Below are 16,866 nucleotides of genomic sequence, written 5' to 3' on the forward strand. Positions count from 1 at the left end.
GAGAGAGAGGGAGTCACAGAATCCGGAAACAGGCTCCAGGCTCTGAGCTGGCAGTCAGCACAGAGCCCGACGCGGGGCTCGAACCCACGAACCGCGAGATCATGACCTAAGCGAAAGTCGGACGCTTAACCGACTAAGCCACCCAGGCGCCCCAACAGTTGGCTTTTAAAACACACACAATGTCTTCCCACTGCTTAAAGAACAGGTTTATGGAGAGAACACGATGTTGAAAGAATGAAAATCCTATGGCTTTTTGTTTTCAACAGCCAGAGAATTGAAAAAAAAAGTGATCTTTGAAAGTATGAGTTTATTCTCTAGGGTTTTACACACCCACGAATCAGTGCTTTTATTGCAGATGTATCCGGGAGCCAAACACAAAGTAAAGTATGTACTTGAATCATACATGTTAACGCTTAGAATGGAACACTATGAATTTTAAAGATTAGTTTTCAATGATTCAGTAACCATATGGAAATTGAGGATAATTACAGCAATAGGCATTGAACTCTAAGATAAAACATAAATTATATAAAAATAAAGGGTAAAAAGTTTCATTTAAAAAACAAAACCAAAAAAACAGTGGCTCTTCATCTCTCTGTAGTTAGTAACCTAATGAACATGAAAAGGAGCCAAGTAGTATCTTCGCCACGTTTAAAACAAAGTGGTTTTATCCTTTTCACGAACAGCTGGCTTTAAGTCTGAAGCGGAAGCCAGGATTTGGGGTTCTGAAGGTCTCAAAATATTTTACTGCCCCCCGTTAGTGGATTCTTCTTGGTAACACTAAGAAATTAAAGTTTGCTTGGACAGGAAAAAAACACGAACTGGATAAGCAGTTAAATTAAGTGGGATTCAGTTACTGGGACAGGGTTACAAATGGCACCAAATCAGAACACACAAAGAGCTCAGTTTGAGGGCAAGCCTGGTGAATAAAGACGAAAAGAAGAGGGCCATTCGAGAGCTTTACAACAACGTATCTGGCCAAACAGCCTAGGTTTGCCAAGTACAAGGGTAATGAGTTAGTGAGTTAAGGAGAAGCTCGATTCAAATTAGCTCCAATTTGATTTACAAATTAACAATGCAAAATGATTTCATTTTCTGTCCTTTTCATTTAGGATATTGAAACCACATTCTGCTGGTAGTGTGAACTTCTGGCGTTCCTGAATTGCCATGGTTTTGGTTAGACTGTTAAAGATGAGTGGTAGCAGATGTTTGTTATTAACGTGACCAATACATAAATTTCCAAATAGACTTGGATTCAATACTGGGTTATAACTCACAATGACTCAGCATAAACAGCAGAGGTCCCTACAATTGTCCTCAGCCATGGATCACAGAACAGTTTAGCGACCACTAAATGAAAACAAATTATGAAAAAATGCTATTTCCACAATGTCTTTTTTCCCCCTCCCTTTCCACGATGTCTTTTTTCCCCCTCCCTTCATGTGGATTTTCAAAAAGTAGACCTCCTACTTTCTTTAAATAACCCTCTAACATTGTTCCATTGTTCTGTTTTCCCTGAAATAAATCAAATTTTTAAAAAACTTCCAAACATTTGTTCGTATTAATTGATCTCAGAGGTTTCTTTTGACAGTAAAACCACTTTTGTTTACTTCTGTAAAAGAAATGTCAACTGTGCTATTTGCTAAGAGGATGGCTGAGTCTTTCTGGATCGTTTTTAAAGCGTTTTAGGTAGTTACCCAGCGTTCATGTCATGGACCTAAATTCCTATAATGAATCTGGAACACTTGTTAGACCTAGACATGAAAGCCACAAAGAAATCTTATAAAAATGACTTTGTGTGGTACCCTGTGTCCACACCGTATCACCTGATTTCATTCAACACCTGGTCAAGATGGGGAAAGGGAACGGGAATGAGCTAATGTGACTGAAACCAGTTTGACTCAAGGGAAAAAATTTAGCTCTCTCCTAAGTCTTCAGCCTGCCAATCACTCTCTACACTCAGTCTAGAGGCTTTTTGCCCCAACACTAAAATACAAATTCTTCACAAATTACAACTCTATCCCGAATGTTCTTATATGTCCCTATGCTGTTTTTGAAATTCTACTAAATAACTGATAGCTTTACAACAGAATTTTTTATTTAAAAAAATCCTTAAATCCCTATCCCACAAAATGTTCAGAAACACAGGTAACTATAGAAAGCCAATGTGCATATACTGCTTTTATTATTATAATTACATAAGGCTGTTAGCTGAGTGAGAACAAATAATAGCTAAAAAGTTTGCAAATGAGAAAAAAACACATTTGGGTAAGTGACGACACAATTTTTTTTGAGTACGTAGACCATAGAAATGTATTTTTTTTTTTTTTGCACCAATTGCAAATGCAAAGTTAACGATAAAATCAGGGAAGTGAAAGATCGAAAGGGGCCTTAAACATAGTCACTATCTTTTAAATTTTAGACAAAGGGCTGAGAATAGAAAAAAAAAACCCAACATATACACCATAACAGTCTTTTTTTTTTTTTTTTAATGACTATGACTTCCAATTTTAACTCTTTTCTAAAAGCATTCTGGGCGTGGAGAACCTACTGCAGACTGTGCACCATCTCCTCCTTGGCTATGAGGTGTGTAGTTTTGTTAACTAGGGACATCAGTGAGTTCAGTTTCTGAGACCAGTCATTTAATAAATTATTTGGATCCTTGGGTCTCTGGAAGTTGATAATTCCTGCCAACCTGTCTACTTTAGCAAAGATGGTCTTATTAACTACTAGATTCGAAAGAAAAGCTTCTGACTCCTGCAAGAGAGAAAGACAAACTGGATTAAGACAGGATAATTAAAAAAAACAAAAACAAAAAGACAGGGTAATTACCAATAACCGAAGTTTAAGGAAAGCATTTTTTCTTTTTTAAAAAAATCTTTATTTTTGAGAGAGAGACAGAGTGTGAGTGGAGGAGGGACCGAGAGGGAGACACAGAATCCAAAAGCAGGCTTCCCATAATAATGTACTTATTTTACTGCCAGTCTAGGAAATGTTTGCTCTTGGTCTACAGTGCCCCCCACCAACACACTACACAGCTGGTTTGTTTCCAGAAACACTGGGTCACTATATATGCTCTGCCACTTGGCAGCTACGTAGCTGAGGACAAGGCACTTTACTTTAAGGAGTCTGGTCTCCTTGTCCAGAAGTGTGAGGAGCTAAGGAGCCAACTGAAACCTTCAACCTCTAACATCCGTGATTCCTCTTTTTTTAAAAAAATTTTTTTAATTTTTTAAAATTTATTTCTGAGAGAGAGAGAGAGAGATAGCATGAGCAGGGGAGGGTCAGAGAGAGAGAGGGAGATACAGAATCTGAAGCAGGCTCCAGGCTCTGAGCTGGCTGTCAGCACAGAGCCCAATGTGGGGCTCGAACCCACGAGCCGTGAGATCATGACCTGAGCCGAAGTCAGATGCTCAACCGACTGAGCCACCCAGGCGCCCCTCCTGTTTTTTAGCTAAACTAAAAAACACTACGTGATGACAGAAATGGCTTTTAGCTCACGTCACTTAACCCCTTTCTCTGTGTTGGGTGCAGGAACCCAGCCTGAACACAACACTCCTCTGCCAGGACTTGGGCCCTCGGCAGGGGGGCTGCAGGGAGTCTCCGTCACAGTTCACATCTCTATGGTTCATTTCTGGGAACCCAGACATAAGCCCTAGGCAAATGAATTGATGTAAAACTGCCACATTTAAGTGAAGATTTTAAATAGGACATAATATTAATGTAATTATAAACTTGGTGTTTAGGCTATTTTTTGATACTCAAGATAGCCTGGAGAAACCTTCTATCACCTAGGCTTGAAACTAAATAAGAAAACAAAATTGATTTTCTCATTTGATTTTTGTGAGTCAGCTGACATTCAAAATGACGGGCTACCAACAGCTTACACGACGTTTACCACTTACATCAACAGACAGATCGAGAAGCTGGGCCATCCTCTTCATGGTTATCCTCGTATAATACTTGGCCATTATTCTAATATTCTGGAGAGAGAACAGAGGGCATGAAGGACTGGTAACAGTGGTCAGGAAGGTTAAAAGCCTATTTGTTTTCATTTCCAAACAGGCTTAGTTAAAGCGTCAGATTCAGAGCTTTTATGTCTCCACAGCCCACCACGGTTCTAAAGTTCAACAACAAAGTAAAAAATTTACATATTCTGACTGCTGTAGTTATTTGTAAGTTATTCTGAATACTCTCCACAATTTTCTTTTTTTAAGTTTATTTATCTATTTATTTATTTAGAGAGAGACAAGGTAGCATAAGCATGGGAGGGACGGAGAGAGAGAGAGAATCCCAAGCAGGCTTCGCACTGTCAGCACAGGGTCTGATATGGGGCTCAAACTCATGAAACCGTGAGATCATGCACGACCTGAGCCAAAATCAAGAGTCAAATGCTTAGCGACTGAGCTACCCAGTCGCCCCTGCCCTTTACAACTCTTTATTTTTTAAATGTATTTTTATTTTTGAGAGAGAGGGAAAGAGACAGAGTGCTAGCGGGAAAGGGGCAGAGAGAGAGAGAGAGGGAGACACGGAATCCGAAGGGGGCTCCAGGCTCTGAGCCATCAGCACAGAGCCTGATGTGGGGCTCAAACTCACAAACACTGAGATCATGACCTGAGCCGAAGTCCGATGCTTAGCCGACTGATTTACCGAGGTGCCCCTTTTACAACTCTTTTTAAAATATATATAGTCAAGGGCTGCCTGGGTGGCTCAGTAGACTGAACATCTGACTTGTGATTCCAGCCCAGGTCATGTCGTCAGGGTCGTGGGATCAAGCCCCATGCTGAGTGTGGAGCCTACCTGAGATATATTCTCTCTCGCCCTCTCCCCTGCTCATGCCTGCTCTCTCTCAAATAAAAAAATAAATAAATCTTATATTAAAAAAATATGGTCAAAACCTAGGCTTACCTTAACTAAAATAGTGGTTAAAAACTAACTATACTAAAATATTTTTGTTAAATATAAGAATCTAAATAAAGTTAAACTTTCCTAATTATGACAAAAATGTTTTAAATAAGGCATTTTTAAAAATGTTTTTAAAATTTATTTTTGAGAGAGAGAGCGCGAGAGAGCATGAGCAGGGGAGGGTCAGAGAGAGGGGGAGACACAGAATCCGAAGACAGGCTCCAGGCTCTGAGCTAGCTGTCAGCACAGAGCCCAACGTGGGGCTTGAACCCATGAATCGTGAGATCATGACCTGAGCCGAAGTCGGAGGCCTAACCGACAAGCCACCCAGGCACCCCGCTGAAAGATAATTTGAAATTAAATTTCCTAATTTTCACTGGAAATGGTGGTAAAGTTAGAGACTTCCCTTTTTTATTCTTTATGTTATTAACGAAACAATACCATTCCCAGGAAAAATGGGGAACAGTGGGAAGAAAAATGAATGCTATTTGAAGAGGCTGTGTCTCCTCCCGTCTCTATGAGGGTCCAGGGCAACACCAACTTCTTAGGAAGCAGGGGAATCATTCTAGATCCTTCTTCATCGTTTAAATTTTAATCAGTGACCAGATTCTACTGATTTTCTCTTAAAATATTTCCACCCCATCTGTTCTTCAATTCTCAGCTACTGCCCTGAATGGAGCCCACAGGGGACCTCACTTCGTCTTCTCTGTTCCCTCCCAGTCTTTCTCCAAGTCCCTTCTCCACAGTTCCTGTGAGAGGGGTCTTTGTCAGATAGGAGCCTGGTCACCGTCCTCTCAGTCTGCACGACTGGAGTATATACACTTGTTAAGTCCCAGACCCTTACCGGATCTCCGACTTCCTTCCTCACTGAGCCCTGTTTGGAGGCCTGAAGGCGCCCCTGCTGGTCTGTGTCGCCATGCCTTTGCTCAGACCATCCCAAGTGCCGCTGCTGACCCGGTACCCTTCTCACAGATCTTCCCTTCCGTCTAGCCTGACTGTGCTCTCAGGCAGAACCAACCAACTTTCTCCTCATGCTCTCCTCCATTCGATATATACTTGAACCCTAATACCTATAACATTTCTTAAAAAGTTTATTTATTTATATTTTGAGAGAGAGCAAGAGCGTGTGCATGTCTGCGAACGGGGGAGGAGCAGAGAGAGGGAGAGGGAGAGAGAGTATCCCAAGCAGGCTCCACACTGTGCACGCAGGGCCCCACGCAGGGCTGAAACTCAAACGAGGAGATCACGACCTGAGCCGAAATCAAGAGCTTAACCAACTGAGCCACTCAGACACCCCCGATAACACTTTTATTTATACATATATCTTTTCTAGGATTTATTTTTAAGCTGCCTGAAGGCAGGGACCAAGTCTTATTTTCCCACGTGCCTCAGCACTTTGTACAGCGTCGGGCACACAGAAGGCTCACAACACGATGTTATGTGCATGAACGCTGAGATAATTCAATCTACGGTGGCATCAAGGTCAGATGGTCAGGTTTAAGACTTTTAACCCATTCCCAAAACTCCCAAGTGAGTATCAGACAAAAATCGCTCCTTTCACCCACAACTAGCCCCCACATTCTTAAAAAATTCCTGCTTGTTTATATGCTGGAAAATTTTGGATTCTTGAGAGGTACCCACAAAATAAGCATGCTAAAACACAGTTTTCTTTTTTGAAAAGCCAAAAATGAGGGAATGGGGGGTAATAAGAGAGATGAGATAAATTCTGATGTACTTTGGGAAATATACAACAAACATCTGAACAACAAATTTACATTTCTACTACACCGGGCACAGACCTCCCCCCCCCCCAAATCCTAAAGCAAAGAACTAAAGACATAGCCTCCAAAAGAAACCTTTGACCATCAATCTTAACAGATCAAAGTTTATGCTCAAATTTGCCCAAATTTACTTCCAGACTGGCAACTCTATCATGCCTGATTTCTTTTTTCCTTCAATATTCATTTTTTTAAGCATAATCCATGGCCAACATGGGGCTCGAACTCACGACCCTGAGATCAAGAGTCACACACTCTTCTGACTGAACCTGGTGTACCTTCTCCCATGCTAGACTCTTACATGTTCAACAACTCTGTTCTTCAGGTCTTTCCACCTTCTTTCACCTTCCTCCGTAGAACCAAACACATCAGTTGCTGGACTCTCAGGAGACCCTTTTCTTAATTCCAGTCCATAGTCTTCAACCAGCGTGGACCAGCGCATCAGCTCCATTGTGGTAAAAAGCTTTAAAAGATCCCTGTGAATCATATAAAACTGAATATTCCAAATCTGCAAAAATTAAGTTTCATCTACTGTAACAGCAAATGTTTAAAAACTGATCAAGAGTGTACTTATATAAACTTTTATTTGTAGAGTAAGATACAAGTTGATTTTTTTTTCTAAGATTTAAAAAAATTGTCAAGCAATCTCTACACCCAACAGGGACTCAAGCCTAGGCCTCTGAGATCAAGAGTCACACGCTCTTCCGACGGGGCCAGCCAGGAGCCAGTCGCTGATGAGTATTTATTCTGCCCACTTTACTATCATTTCTTCCACAGTAATTCTGAACGGAGCATTCCCCTACTTATCATCCTGCTCCCTCCTGCAACGTATTTGCCAAACTCTGGAATAATTAATTAATGTAAACTTACTACTGAGACAGATAAAAGAACAAAAAAACCAGCTTTTAAATAAAAGCCCACTATGCTTATGAAGTATATGTCTGTTTTATATAGAATGTACTTCTGAAAATCATGAAGCCCCAAATTACTAATACTAAAACTTTATCAAATGGTTAATTAACCAAAAGCTGCTAAAGTGAGCTTGAAATGCAACTTCTACTTGATAAATGGTTTAAATTGAAGCATGCTATAGCCTCATTAATTTCAAATGCAGTGCGAAAACACATTTCACTACTTTATGAACTCTAGTTTTATTTGCCAATACAATCTATCAGCAACCGATTAAGAAGGTGTGTTTCAGGTTAGCCAATTTTTTTTTCATAATGGCATTTCTGCATCACCTATAATCGTACTTACTTGTATTTAGGAATTTCTTCTAACTTCTTGTCGCCACTTATTCGGTGAACCAAATCTGACTGTTCATTGTCAAAAGGAGCCAAGATCACATAGAGGACAACACTTTTCAGAGCCTACAGACATCATGTAACACAATGGATTACATGTAAGCTTAGAAACAAAATGAAACTTTGGCAGGAACTAAAAACATCACCAGAGAATTGTCTATGTTCATGTTTGACACTGTTCTCTAAAGTCTCAGGTAACAAACGTCCTACAAAGCTGATCTTTACCTAGTGGCTTTCTGTCATAATAAGTTTTTCTACAACAATTATGTAAGTCCTTGCAAATCTGAATTACTACCCGGGCTGACATTTTTTATCGGTGACAAACGTATAAAGAAAAAGTTCTTATAACGAGTTAGCCACAAATGTGGAATATATATATATATAAGCTATTTGAAATAGTCTTGTGAGGAGCACCTGGGTGGCTCAGTCGGTAAAGCATCAGACTTCGGCTCAGGTCATGATCTTGCGGTTCATGGGTTCAAGCCCCGCATCAGGCTCTGTGCTGACAGCCAGCTCAGAGCCTGGAGCCTGTCTTCGGATTCTGTGTCTCCCTCTCTGTCTGACCCTCCCTTGCTCACGCTGTCTCTCTCTCTCAGAAATAAATAAAACATTAAAAAAAAAAAAAAGTCTTGTGAAATGATTTTCCAAAGTAATGCCAGAACTTTACTTATAACCTTTGTTATTTAGCAAATGACCTGCTATACATATTTTATTTAATCTCATTTTATTATTTTTAGCCTTTTTAAATGTTTATTTAAAAAATGTTAAAAAAAATTTTTTTAATGTTTTATATATTTCTGAGACAGACAGACACAGTGAGCAGGGGAAGGTCAGAGAGAGAGGGAGACACAGAATCTGAAGCAGGCTCCAGGCTCCGAGCTAGCTGTCAGCACAGAGCCCAACGAACCATGAGATCATGACCTGAGCCAAAGTCGGACGCTCAACCGACTAAGCCACCCAGGCGCCCCTAAAAAATATTTTTTAATGTTTTATTTATTTTTGAGAGATAAAGAGTGAGGGAGGGATGGAGAGAGAGGGAGGCGCAGAATCCAAAGCAGGCTCCAGGCTCTGAGCTGTCAGCACCAAGCCAGATGCGGGGCTCAAACCCATGAGCTGTGGGATCATGACCTGAGCCGAAGTTGGATGCTCAACCAACTAAGCCACCCAGGCACCTTGTATTTTAAGTACTCTCTCTACCCAACATGGGACTTGAATTCACAACGTCAGGATCAAGAGTTGCATGCTCTATCAACTGAGCTATCCAGGTGCCGGTATACGTGTTTTAAATAGTAAACCCACATTCTTCAAAAGTGATAAAGAATTTAGAGTATTGCCACAATTTGTTTGAATCAGTAAAGATAAACTGAATTATCAACACACTGAATAGAAAGCAGCCCCATACAACTACTTATAATTACTGAAGTTAAAATTATTTCAAAATAAAAAGTGCAAATTCTTCCCAATAAGTATCAGTGTCCAGTATAAGAATATATTCTTACCTGCTGCCACTTCTCACTTTCTGCCTGTATGCAGGGAGTATCGTATATTGCTCTGTAGTGCTTACAAATAGACAAATAGGACCCCTCATGTTGATCCAGCTGAATCATTAAGTTATAATATTTCAACTTTAATTTCTGAAAAAAAAAGTCAATATAATAAATTGGGACTTATGGTTTTTTCCAAATACTTCTATAGTGAACTTGTAGGTAAGAGACATGCTTACCTCTGTATTTTCTTCCTGGAAAAATTTGGTGTTAATTTTCTTGCTGATGATTTGTGTTCGAATGTAATCCTTCACAGCTAGACAGAGCCTCATCTGCTCCAAAATAAACTCCACTCGCTCTTTCTTTTCCATTGACCCATAGGTTTCCACCTAGAAAGGCCCCAAATAAGTTTGTATTTGATAATTTTTAAAAATGGCAAAATTAAGCGTATTAAAATATTCACACCTGTCGAATAAGAAGAACCTTCTCGCACACTGAGAGAGTACTGATGATGATATAAAAAGCTAGTTTCCTCCAGAAAATTGCAATTTTAAAAAATATATAGCAAATGGGTATTTTCTCTTCTGGTATAAAAAGTTCTGTAAATTTTCAGCTATGTAGGTAACTATAGAACTAAGTCGTTACCCTGTGTGGTATAACCACCATCACAATCGAGACACAGAACTTTCAGTCCAAAAATGGTCCTCGTGCTACCCCTTTGCAGTCACACACTTTCCCTGCTTTAAACCCTCGACAACCAATGATATGGAACAACAGGCTCCCTCCTTTTTATGGCGATGAAGGACTCCACCGCGTGGAGGGACCAGTTTCTCTACCCCCCTGCTGAAGGACACATGGGCTGATTCCATCTGGTGCCCTCTCTGAGCATCAGTGGACAGGCTGAGTGTGAACTTGGGTTTTCACTTCTCTTGGGCACAAGAAGTAGGACCGCTCGGCCGTCTGGCAGGCACACGTAGGCTTCACATGAAGCTGCCGAACCGCAGGTGGCGGCTCCTCACGGTGGTCTGTGGACAGCACCGTGGGCAGTGCCGGTAATGCCAAAGGTGAACCGATGCCAGGGAGGAAAAAAGAAGACAGAAAAAAAGAAACAGCCAACTGGTTCCCAGAGTGACTGCACCAGTTTTCATTCCCCTCAGCAACGGAGGAGGGCTCTCATCACCCCGCATCCTGCCGGCGCCTGTATCGTCAGTACTTTTTTTCTTAGCTATTCTAATAGGTGTGTGTGTGAGGGGGGGGTCTCACTGTGGTTTTAATTTGCATTTTCCTCATGGCTTGTAAAAAAAACTTACAATTCTGAAACCAAAATATGACGCCACTTGCAGGCTTTCTATTTATGCAATCAAAAATTACAGAAAAAAAGAGACACTAGTCTTTTTACAACTCAGATAACAAGGCTGACACGACTCCTAACGGATGCAGAATGTTGAGTTACAGTTAATACAACAGATACAACACAGAAAATCAATTATATCAAATATTACGAAAAACATTTTTAATACTTGGTATACACATATTGCAAATGAATTTATAAAATGCGAATAACAAAATGAAATAGACTATTATTTTTTTTCTTTCTTTCTTTTTTTACAAAGAGTTTATTGGCAAATTAGTTTCCACATAAATAAGACTATTATTATTAGGTCTGAAAAAGGTTTTTATTTCACAGTCTTCTTTGTAACTTTTTATCAGAGAAAATAAAAACTCATACAATGAACCATCAATGTTTCATTTACGTACCTTCACTCACTATGCATGTGTCAATTATTTTGAAGCAAATTTCAGATAACATATTATATGTATTTCCGTATGTATTTCTAAAAGATTAACTGAAAAAAACCGATCATACCTAAAAATTCTTTAGATCACTATCTAGTCAGTCCTCAATATCTCATTTAATTAAATCAGAATCCAAATAAGGTGTGTACTTTGCAATCGGTAGATAAGGTTCTTTTTTCCTTGCCATTTATTTATTGACAGAAATGAAGCCAATCACCCTAGAGTTTCCTGGGGTCTAAATTACGCTGATTGCATCCCTGTGGTATCATTTAATAGGCTCCTCCATCCCGGGTACATCTTGGAAACTGGTAGTTAAATCTAGCTTTCTATAATTGAGGTGAAACTTTCTGGCAAGAATATTTCAGAGGATGTTGAATCATGAGGCACATAATCCTCCTGGTGGAAAGACAAAACTATGGAGATGGTGGGGAGATCAGTGGTTGCCAGGGGGCGGGGGTGTGGGGAGAGGGAGGAACGGGCAGAGCACAGAGGATTTTTAGGGCAGTGAAACTATTTTGTATGGCACTACACTGACGCACACACGTCATTATACATTTCTCAAAATCCATAGAATGGACATCAACAGTGAACCTTATGGCAAATTACAGACTTTGGGTGATCACGTGTTGATACAGTTCATCAAGTGTAACTTATGTACCATTCTGGTTCAACACGCTGGCAGAATGGGAAGGGGTGGGTGGGTGGGTGGGTGTGTGTGTGTGTGTGTGTGTGTGGGTGGGTGGGTGTGTGTGTGTGTGTACATGCGCTCTCTGTACTTGCCACTCAACTTTGTTGCTGGCAGAATGGGAAGGGGTGTGTGTGTGTGTGTGTGTGTGTGTATACACGCGCTCTCTGTACTTGCCACTCAACTTTGTTGTGAACCTAAAACTGCTCCAAGATATACATTCTTAATTAAAAAGAAGAAAAGAAGTTTGAAGTCCAACAGAACTAGTATGAATCTGACCGAACTCTACCACTTGGCAATTACTTTAGGCTTATTACTTAATCCTTTCAAGTTTCAGTTTCCTTGGCAGAATAATCAGGATAAAAATAGTATTGTGTGTGAACATTAAATAAGATAAAATGTAGAGAGAACACAAGACACGTTTTTAAAAAAGCACAAAGACAACACAGAGCACACAAAGTCCTCTCAGTGCTATACTATCTCCCTTCCTTTGGCTAAAATGGCACATGACTGAAAAATCAGAATAAGCAACTTAACTTAATGGGGAAACCTTGATGGGCCAAAATAATAAGCAAAATTTTGAGTGTAGTTCAGGTACTTTTTTAAGTGAGTGAGGAGTGAGTCTATGGCTTTTCTCAGATTTCTTAGCTCTTTGCTGTCTCATTTTAAGATCTCTCCTAAAAATTTGTCCTGAAACATAGCAAATTATGGGACAGTTTTTGTTAAACCAATTTAGTCTAGAAAATGACCATCAATCAAGTATTCATTTAAAATGAAGCTAATGATTAAGCACAAATCTCTGAGGCAGCAGTGAATAGTACATGAATTACGGATTTGAATTCCAACAAGACTGAAAATGTTCAAATAATAGCACACAATCAAGACTGATTGATTCTAACTTCTCTTCAAAACTTTTTTAGCAGTTAAGTTTAGCTGGGACCATAATGACGTAATTTTCAGGTATCTGAATAATCTCACACTCCACTGCACGCACCCTTAACCTTGGTAATTTTGAAGAAGTGATCAGCTGCCAAACTCAGCTATCTACAAGAAATACTGCTGACCAAATATCACGCTTTGCACATTCTAAATACAAGTCCTTACCTGTAACTCTTGTAAAATGGAGGCCGCCTCCTTCACGTCACCATTTTGCTCTTTTATAGTTGCTAATGTTTTAGTCAGTCGAGCACGTTCAATTTCAACATAAATCTACAAACATGAGAAATTTTATTATGTAAATTCTCACAGACACATATTAAGATTTTTAAAAATGTTTATTTTTGAGAGTGAGCAAGTGCACGAGCAGGGGAAGGGCAGAGAGAGAGACTAAACCAGAGAATCCCAAGTGGGCTCCATGCTATCAGTGCAGAGCCTAACGCAGGACTGCAACTCAACTCATCAACCACAGGCCAAAATCAAGAGTTGGAGACTTAACCAACTGAGTCACCCAGGTGCCTCTCATTTTATTTGAGGGAGAACAAGTGAGTGAGGAAGAGGGGCAGAGGAAAGAGAGAAAGGAGCTCAAGCAGGCTCCATGCTCAGTGTGAAGCTAGATGAGGGACTCGATCCCATGATTCTGGGATCCTGACCTGAACCAAGATGAAGAATGGGACACTCAAGGGGCGCCTGGGTGGCTAAGTCAATTGGGCATCCAACTTCGGCTCAGGTCATGATCTCACAGTCTGTGTGCTGACAGCTCAGAGCCTGGAGCCTGCTTCAGATTCTGTGTCTTCCTCGCTCTCTGCCCCTCCCCTGTTCATGTTCTCTCTCTCTCAAAAACAAACAAACATTAAAAAAGAACAACAACAAAAAGAGTGGGACACTCAACTGACTGAGCCGCTGAGGTGCCCCAAAATGTGTTAAAATTTTAAATGTAGAATTGAACTATTAATCAAACCCCGCCTCCTAGTATTTTCATCCAGTTACCGTGCCCTTTATCCTCCATGTACTAATACAGCTGTGTGATTTTACATTTCACAATCAAATAATTTTTTAAGAAAATGTCTCTACAAAACATTATCCATATTCTGTAGCTTTGCTTTGAGAACCTAAGTATGAAGTCATTGTGTTTAACACGTAAAAGAACCACAAGCTACGTTAAATAGCACAGAAAATAGAACAGTGCCTTTCAAAGAATTGAGGGCCACCTGATTGGTTGCAAGTATGCAACTCTTGACCTTGGGGTCCTAAGTTCAAGCTTCACGTTGAGCATAGAGCTTACTTAAAAAAAAAAAATAATAATAATGATAAAAAATGATAAGAAGACTTGATCTTAAATATTAAAGTTATGAGCATTTTTTGCCACTATAAGTAATGTTAGATAATATAATTGTCAACAAATGAAACATGAAAAATAGAACTATAGCCTAATTGAGTCTCAGGAACTAATTTTTATGCCTGGGCTTGCTTGTCCCTTTAGCCTCTGCTCTGCAGCAACCCCTTTTTCCCACTCCACCCCGAAAAACCTTAATCTCCAAAACTAACAAACTACTTTCACTTTCCTAAATGTTCCATGTGTTTCTTACTTTGATATTTTTGTACAGAATTTCTCCTATGTCTACACTACCATTCTCCCTATGCCCTAGCCCTGTGAATTTCTATTTTTTTTTAAGAAAAATAAAATTTATTTACTTATTTTGAGAGATGTATAGAGTGTACAAGTGGGGGAAGGAAAGGGAGAAAAGAGAATTCCAAGCAGGCTCTACACAGAGCCCTGGGGGCTTCATCCCACAAACCATGGGATCATGACCTGAGCTGAAATCAAGAGTTGGTCACTCAACTGACTCAGTCACCCAGGTACCCCAAGTTTCTATTCTTTTTTTAAAAAACATTATTTAAAATATTTTTTTTAAGTTATTTATTTTTGAGAGATAGAGACAGAGCATGAGCAGGAGAGAGACAGAAGCAGGGGGAGACACAGAAGCTGGAGCTGGCTCCAGGCCCAGAGCTGTCAGCACAGAGTCTGACATGGGGCTCAAACTCACAAACTGAGAGACCAGGACCTGAGCCGAAGTCCAACGCTTAACTGACTGGGACACCCTGGTGTCCAAAAACTTTATTTTGAAAAAGAGAGAGAATGCAGGCGAGTGCATGAGGGGCAGACAGAGGAGAGGAGAGAGAGAATCTTAAACAAGTTCCACACTGTCAATGTAGAGCCTGATGTGGGGCTCAAACTCATGAACTGTGAGATCATGACCTGAACTGAAATCAAGAGTTGGCTGCTTAACTGGCTGAGCCACCCAGGCGCCCCACATTTCTGTGCATTCTCAAAAAGGCAGCTCTGCCATCGTATCCCGCCTCTGTGCCATGGCGACAGGAGACACACTGCCACTGTCAAGACACAGCACAGTGGCCATTTTTATGACGATCTCTCTGAGGTGGTAAAGAACAGGGTCATGTTCATTCTGGATCTAGCACAATACAGGTGCTCAATTAACATTTACTGAAGTGACAGTCAAACTAAGACCCAAGAAGCTAAATATAAGCTAAATTTTTGTCCTCAAATCACAAAAATCTGTCTAGAAAAAAATATATTTACCTCAAGTTACCATGTTATACTTGCCCTTCTTAGACAAACAAGATTAGAGGGAAAAAAGGCATCAAAAGAAATACAGATAGATTCTGGTAAGACAGTGAAATTTTTAAAATTAAGTTTACATTGCAAATACTCTATTACTTTTTTTTTTTCCAATTTTATTTGTGTTCAGAGTGAGCGAGCACAAGCAGGGAAGGGGCAGAGAGAGTGGGAGAGACAGGATCCAAGCGGGCTCTGTACTCTCAGTACCCGACACGGGGCTTAACTCATGAACCATGAGGTGACGACCTAAGCCGAAATTGAGTCAGATGCTTAACCAACTAAGCCACCCAGGCACCCCTATTAAAGTAAACTCTGCACTCAACATGGGGCTGGAACTCACAACTTCAAGAGTCACATGCTCTACCAACTCAGCCAGCCAGGTACCTCAATACTCTCTCTTTTTTTTTTAAGTCTATTTATTTTGAGAGAGAGAGAGTTTGTGCGGGTGCGCATGAGCTGGGGAGGGGCAGAGAAAGGGAGAGAGATCTCAAGCAAGCTCCACACTCAGCACGGAGCCCGACGAAAGGCTCCATCTCAGGAACCGTGAGAGCATGACCTGAGCTGAAACCAAGAGTTGGGTGCTTAACTTACTGAGCTACCCAGGAGCCCCTCTTTTAACTTAAGTAGTAGAGTGAAACTTCAGCTATCCCAAGCATAGATTTCTCAAGCAGATCTAGGCCAGGGTGAAGAATTAACTTTATCTCTAATTGCTGCCACATGTAAATTTGGAAGAAGATCACTAATTCCTGGAAAAATCTGGATATATCAAGACTGCCACTACTGAAATATATTCATCTGTGTAAGGGAAAGTACTACAAGGAAATGTACAAAGATAATGGTTGAATCAAGGTGATGACCTATTTTGTCATCTTAAAAAATATATACGTATTGGTCTAACGTCTGCACATCTTAAGTGTCTCTGAATACAGATATGATAGTACTTTCCACTAGGAGTTATGCCAATGGAAAACTTACCTTTCCTTCTGTAACCATTCGCAGAGTATCAATTAATCGAAGTTTGATTGGAAGGTCTGTGATTTCCTCAACGTAAGTACAGCACTGTTGAACCATTTTTGCAACAGCCTAAAATAATAAAAACCGTTCATAAGCAAGATTCATTTCTCACACAGTCAAAAAGGAAGTATTATGCCCACGAAGAAACATCAGGGGGTGCCTGGCTAGCTCAGTTGGAAAAGCATGCAGCTCTTGATCTCTGGGTTGTGACATCGAGGAGGGTAGAGGTTACTTAAAAATAAGGGGTGCTTTCGCTGTCTCTCTCTCTCTCCTAGAAATAAAAAAAAAAAAAAAAAAAAAAAAAGAAGGGGCGCCTGGGTGG

At 40.3% G+C, this 16,866-nt stretch overlaps 1 protein-coding gene and 1 non-coding gene across 2 annotated transcripts in view; one reads left to right on the forward strand and one right to left on the reverse strand.

Annotated features, from left to right (window-relative positions):
- Nucleotides 1-287: 287 nt before the first annotated feature.
- PSMD12 (proteasome 26S subunit, non-ATPase 12) overlaps nt 288-16,866 on the reverse strand; it is a 30,663-nt gene continuing 14,084 nt past the window's right edge. Inside the window, exons 4-11 of the mRNA XM_039235922.1 lie at nt 16,506-16,613; nt 13,058-13,162; nt 9,711-9,860; nt 9,487-9,621; nt 7,941-8,053; nt 6,985-7,159; nt 3,906-3,983; nt 288-2,757 (exon numbers count right to left, since the gene is read on the reverse strand). Of these exons, the coding sequence (XP_039091853.1) occupies nt 2,548-2,757; nt 3,906-3,983; nt 6,985-7,159; nt 7,941-8,053; nt 9,487-9,621; nt 9,711-9,860; nt 13,058-13,162; nt 16,506-16,613 (1,074 nt within the window). The 3' untranslated portion in view covers nt 288-2,547. The remainder of the gene's footprint in view (nt 2,758-3,905; nt 3,984-6,984; nt 7,160-7,940; nt 8,054-9,486; nt 9,622-9,710; nt 9,861-13,057; nt 13,163-16,505; nt 16,614-16,866) is intronic.
- LOC120234232 lies at nt 10,471-10,553 on the forward strand. Its single transcript, XR_005529029.1, has one exon. It is a non-coding gene; the product is annotated as a small nucleolar RNA SNORD35 (small nucleolar RNA).

The sequence above is a fragment of the Hyaena hyaena genome, unplaced genomic scaffold (assembly GCF_003009895.1).
Source record: "Hyaena hyaena isolate Hyena2069 unplaced genomic scaffold, ASM300989v1 scaffold_104, whole genome shotgun sequence".
NCBI lineage: Eukaryota > Metazoa > Chordata > Mammalia > Carnivora > Hyaenidae > Hyaena > Hyaena hyaena.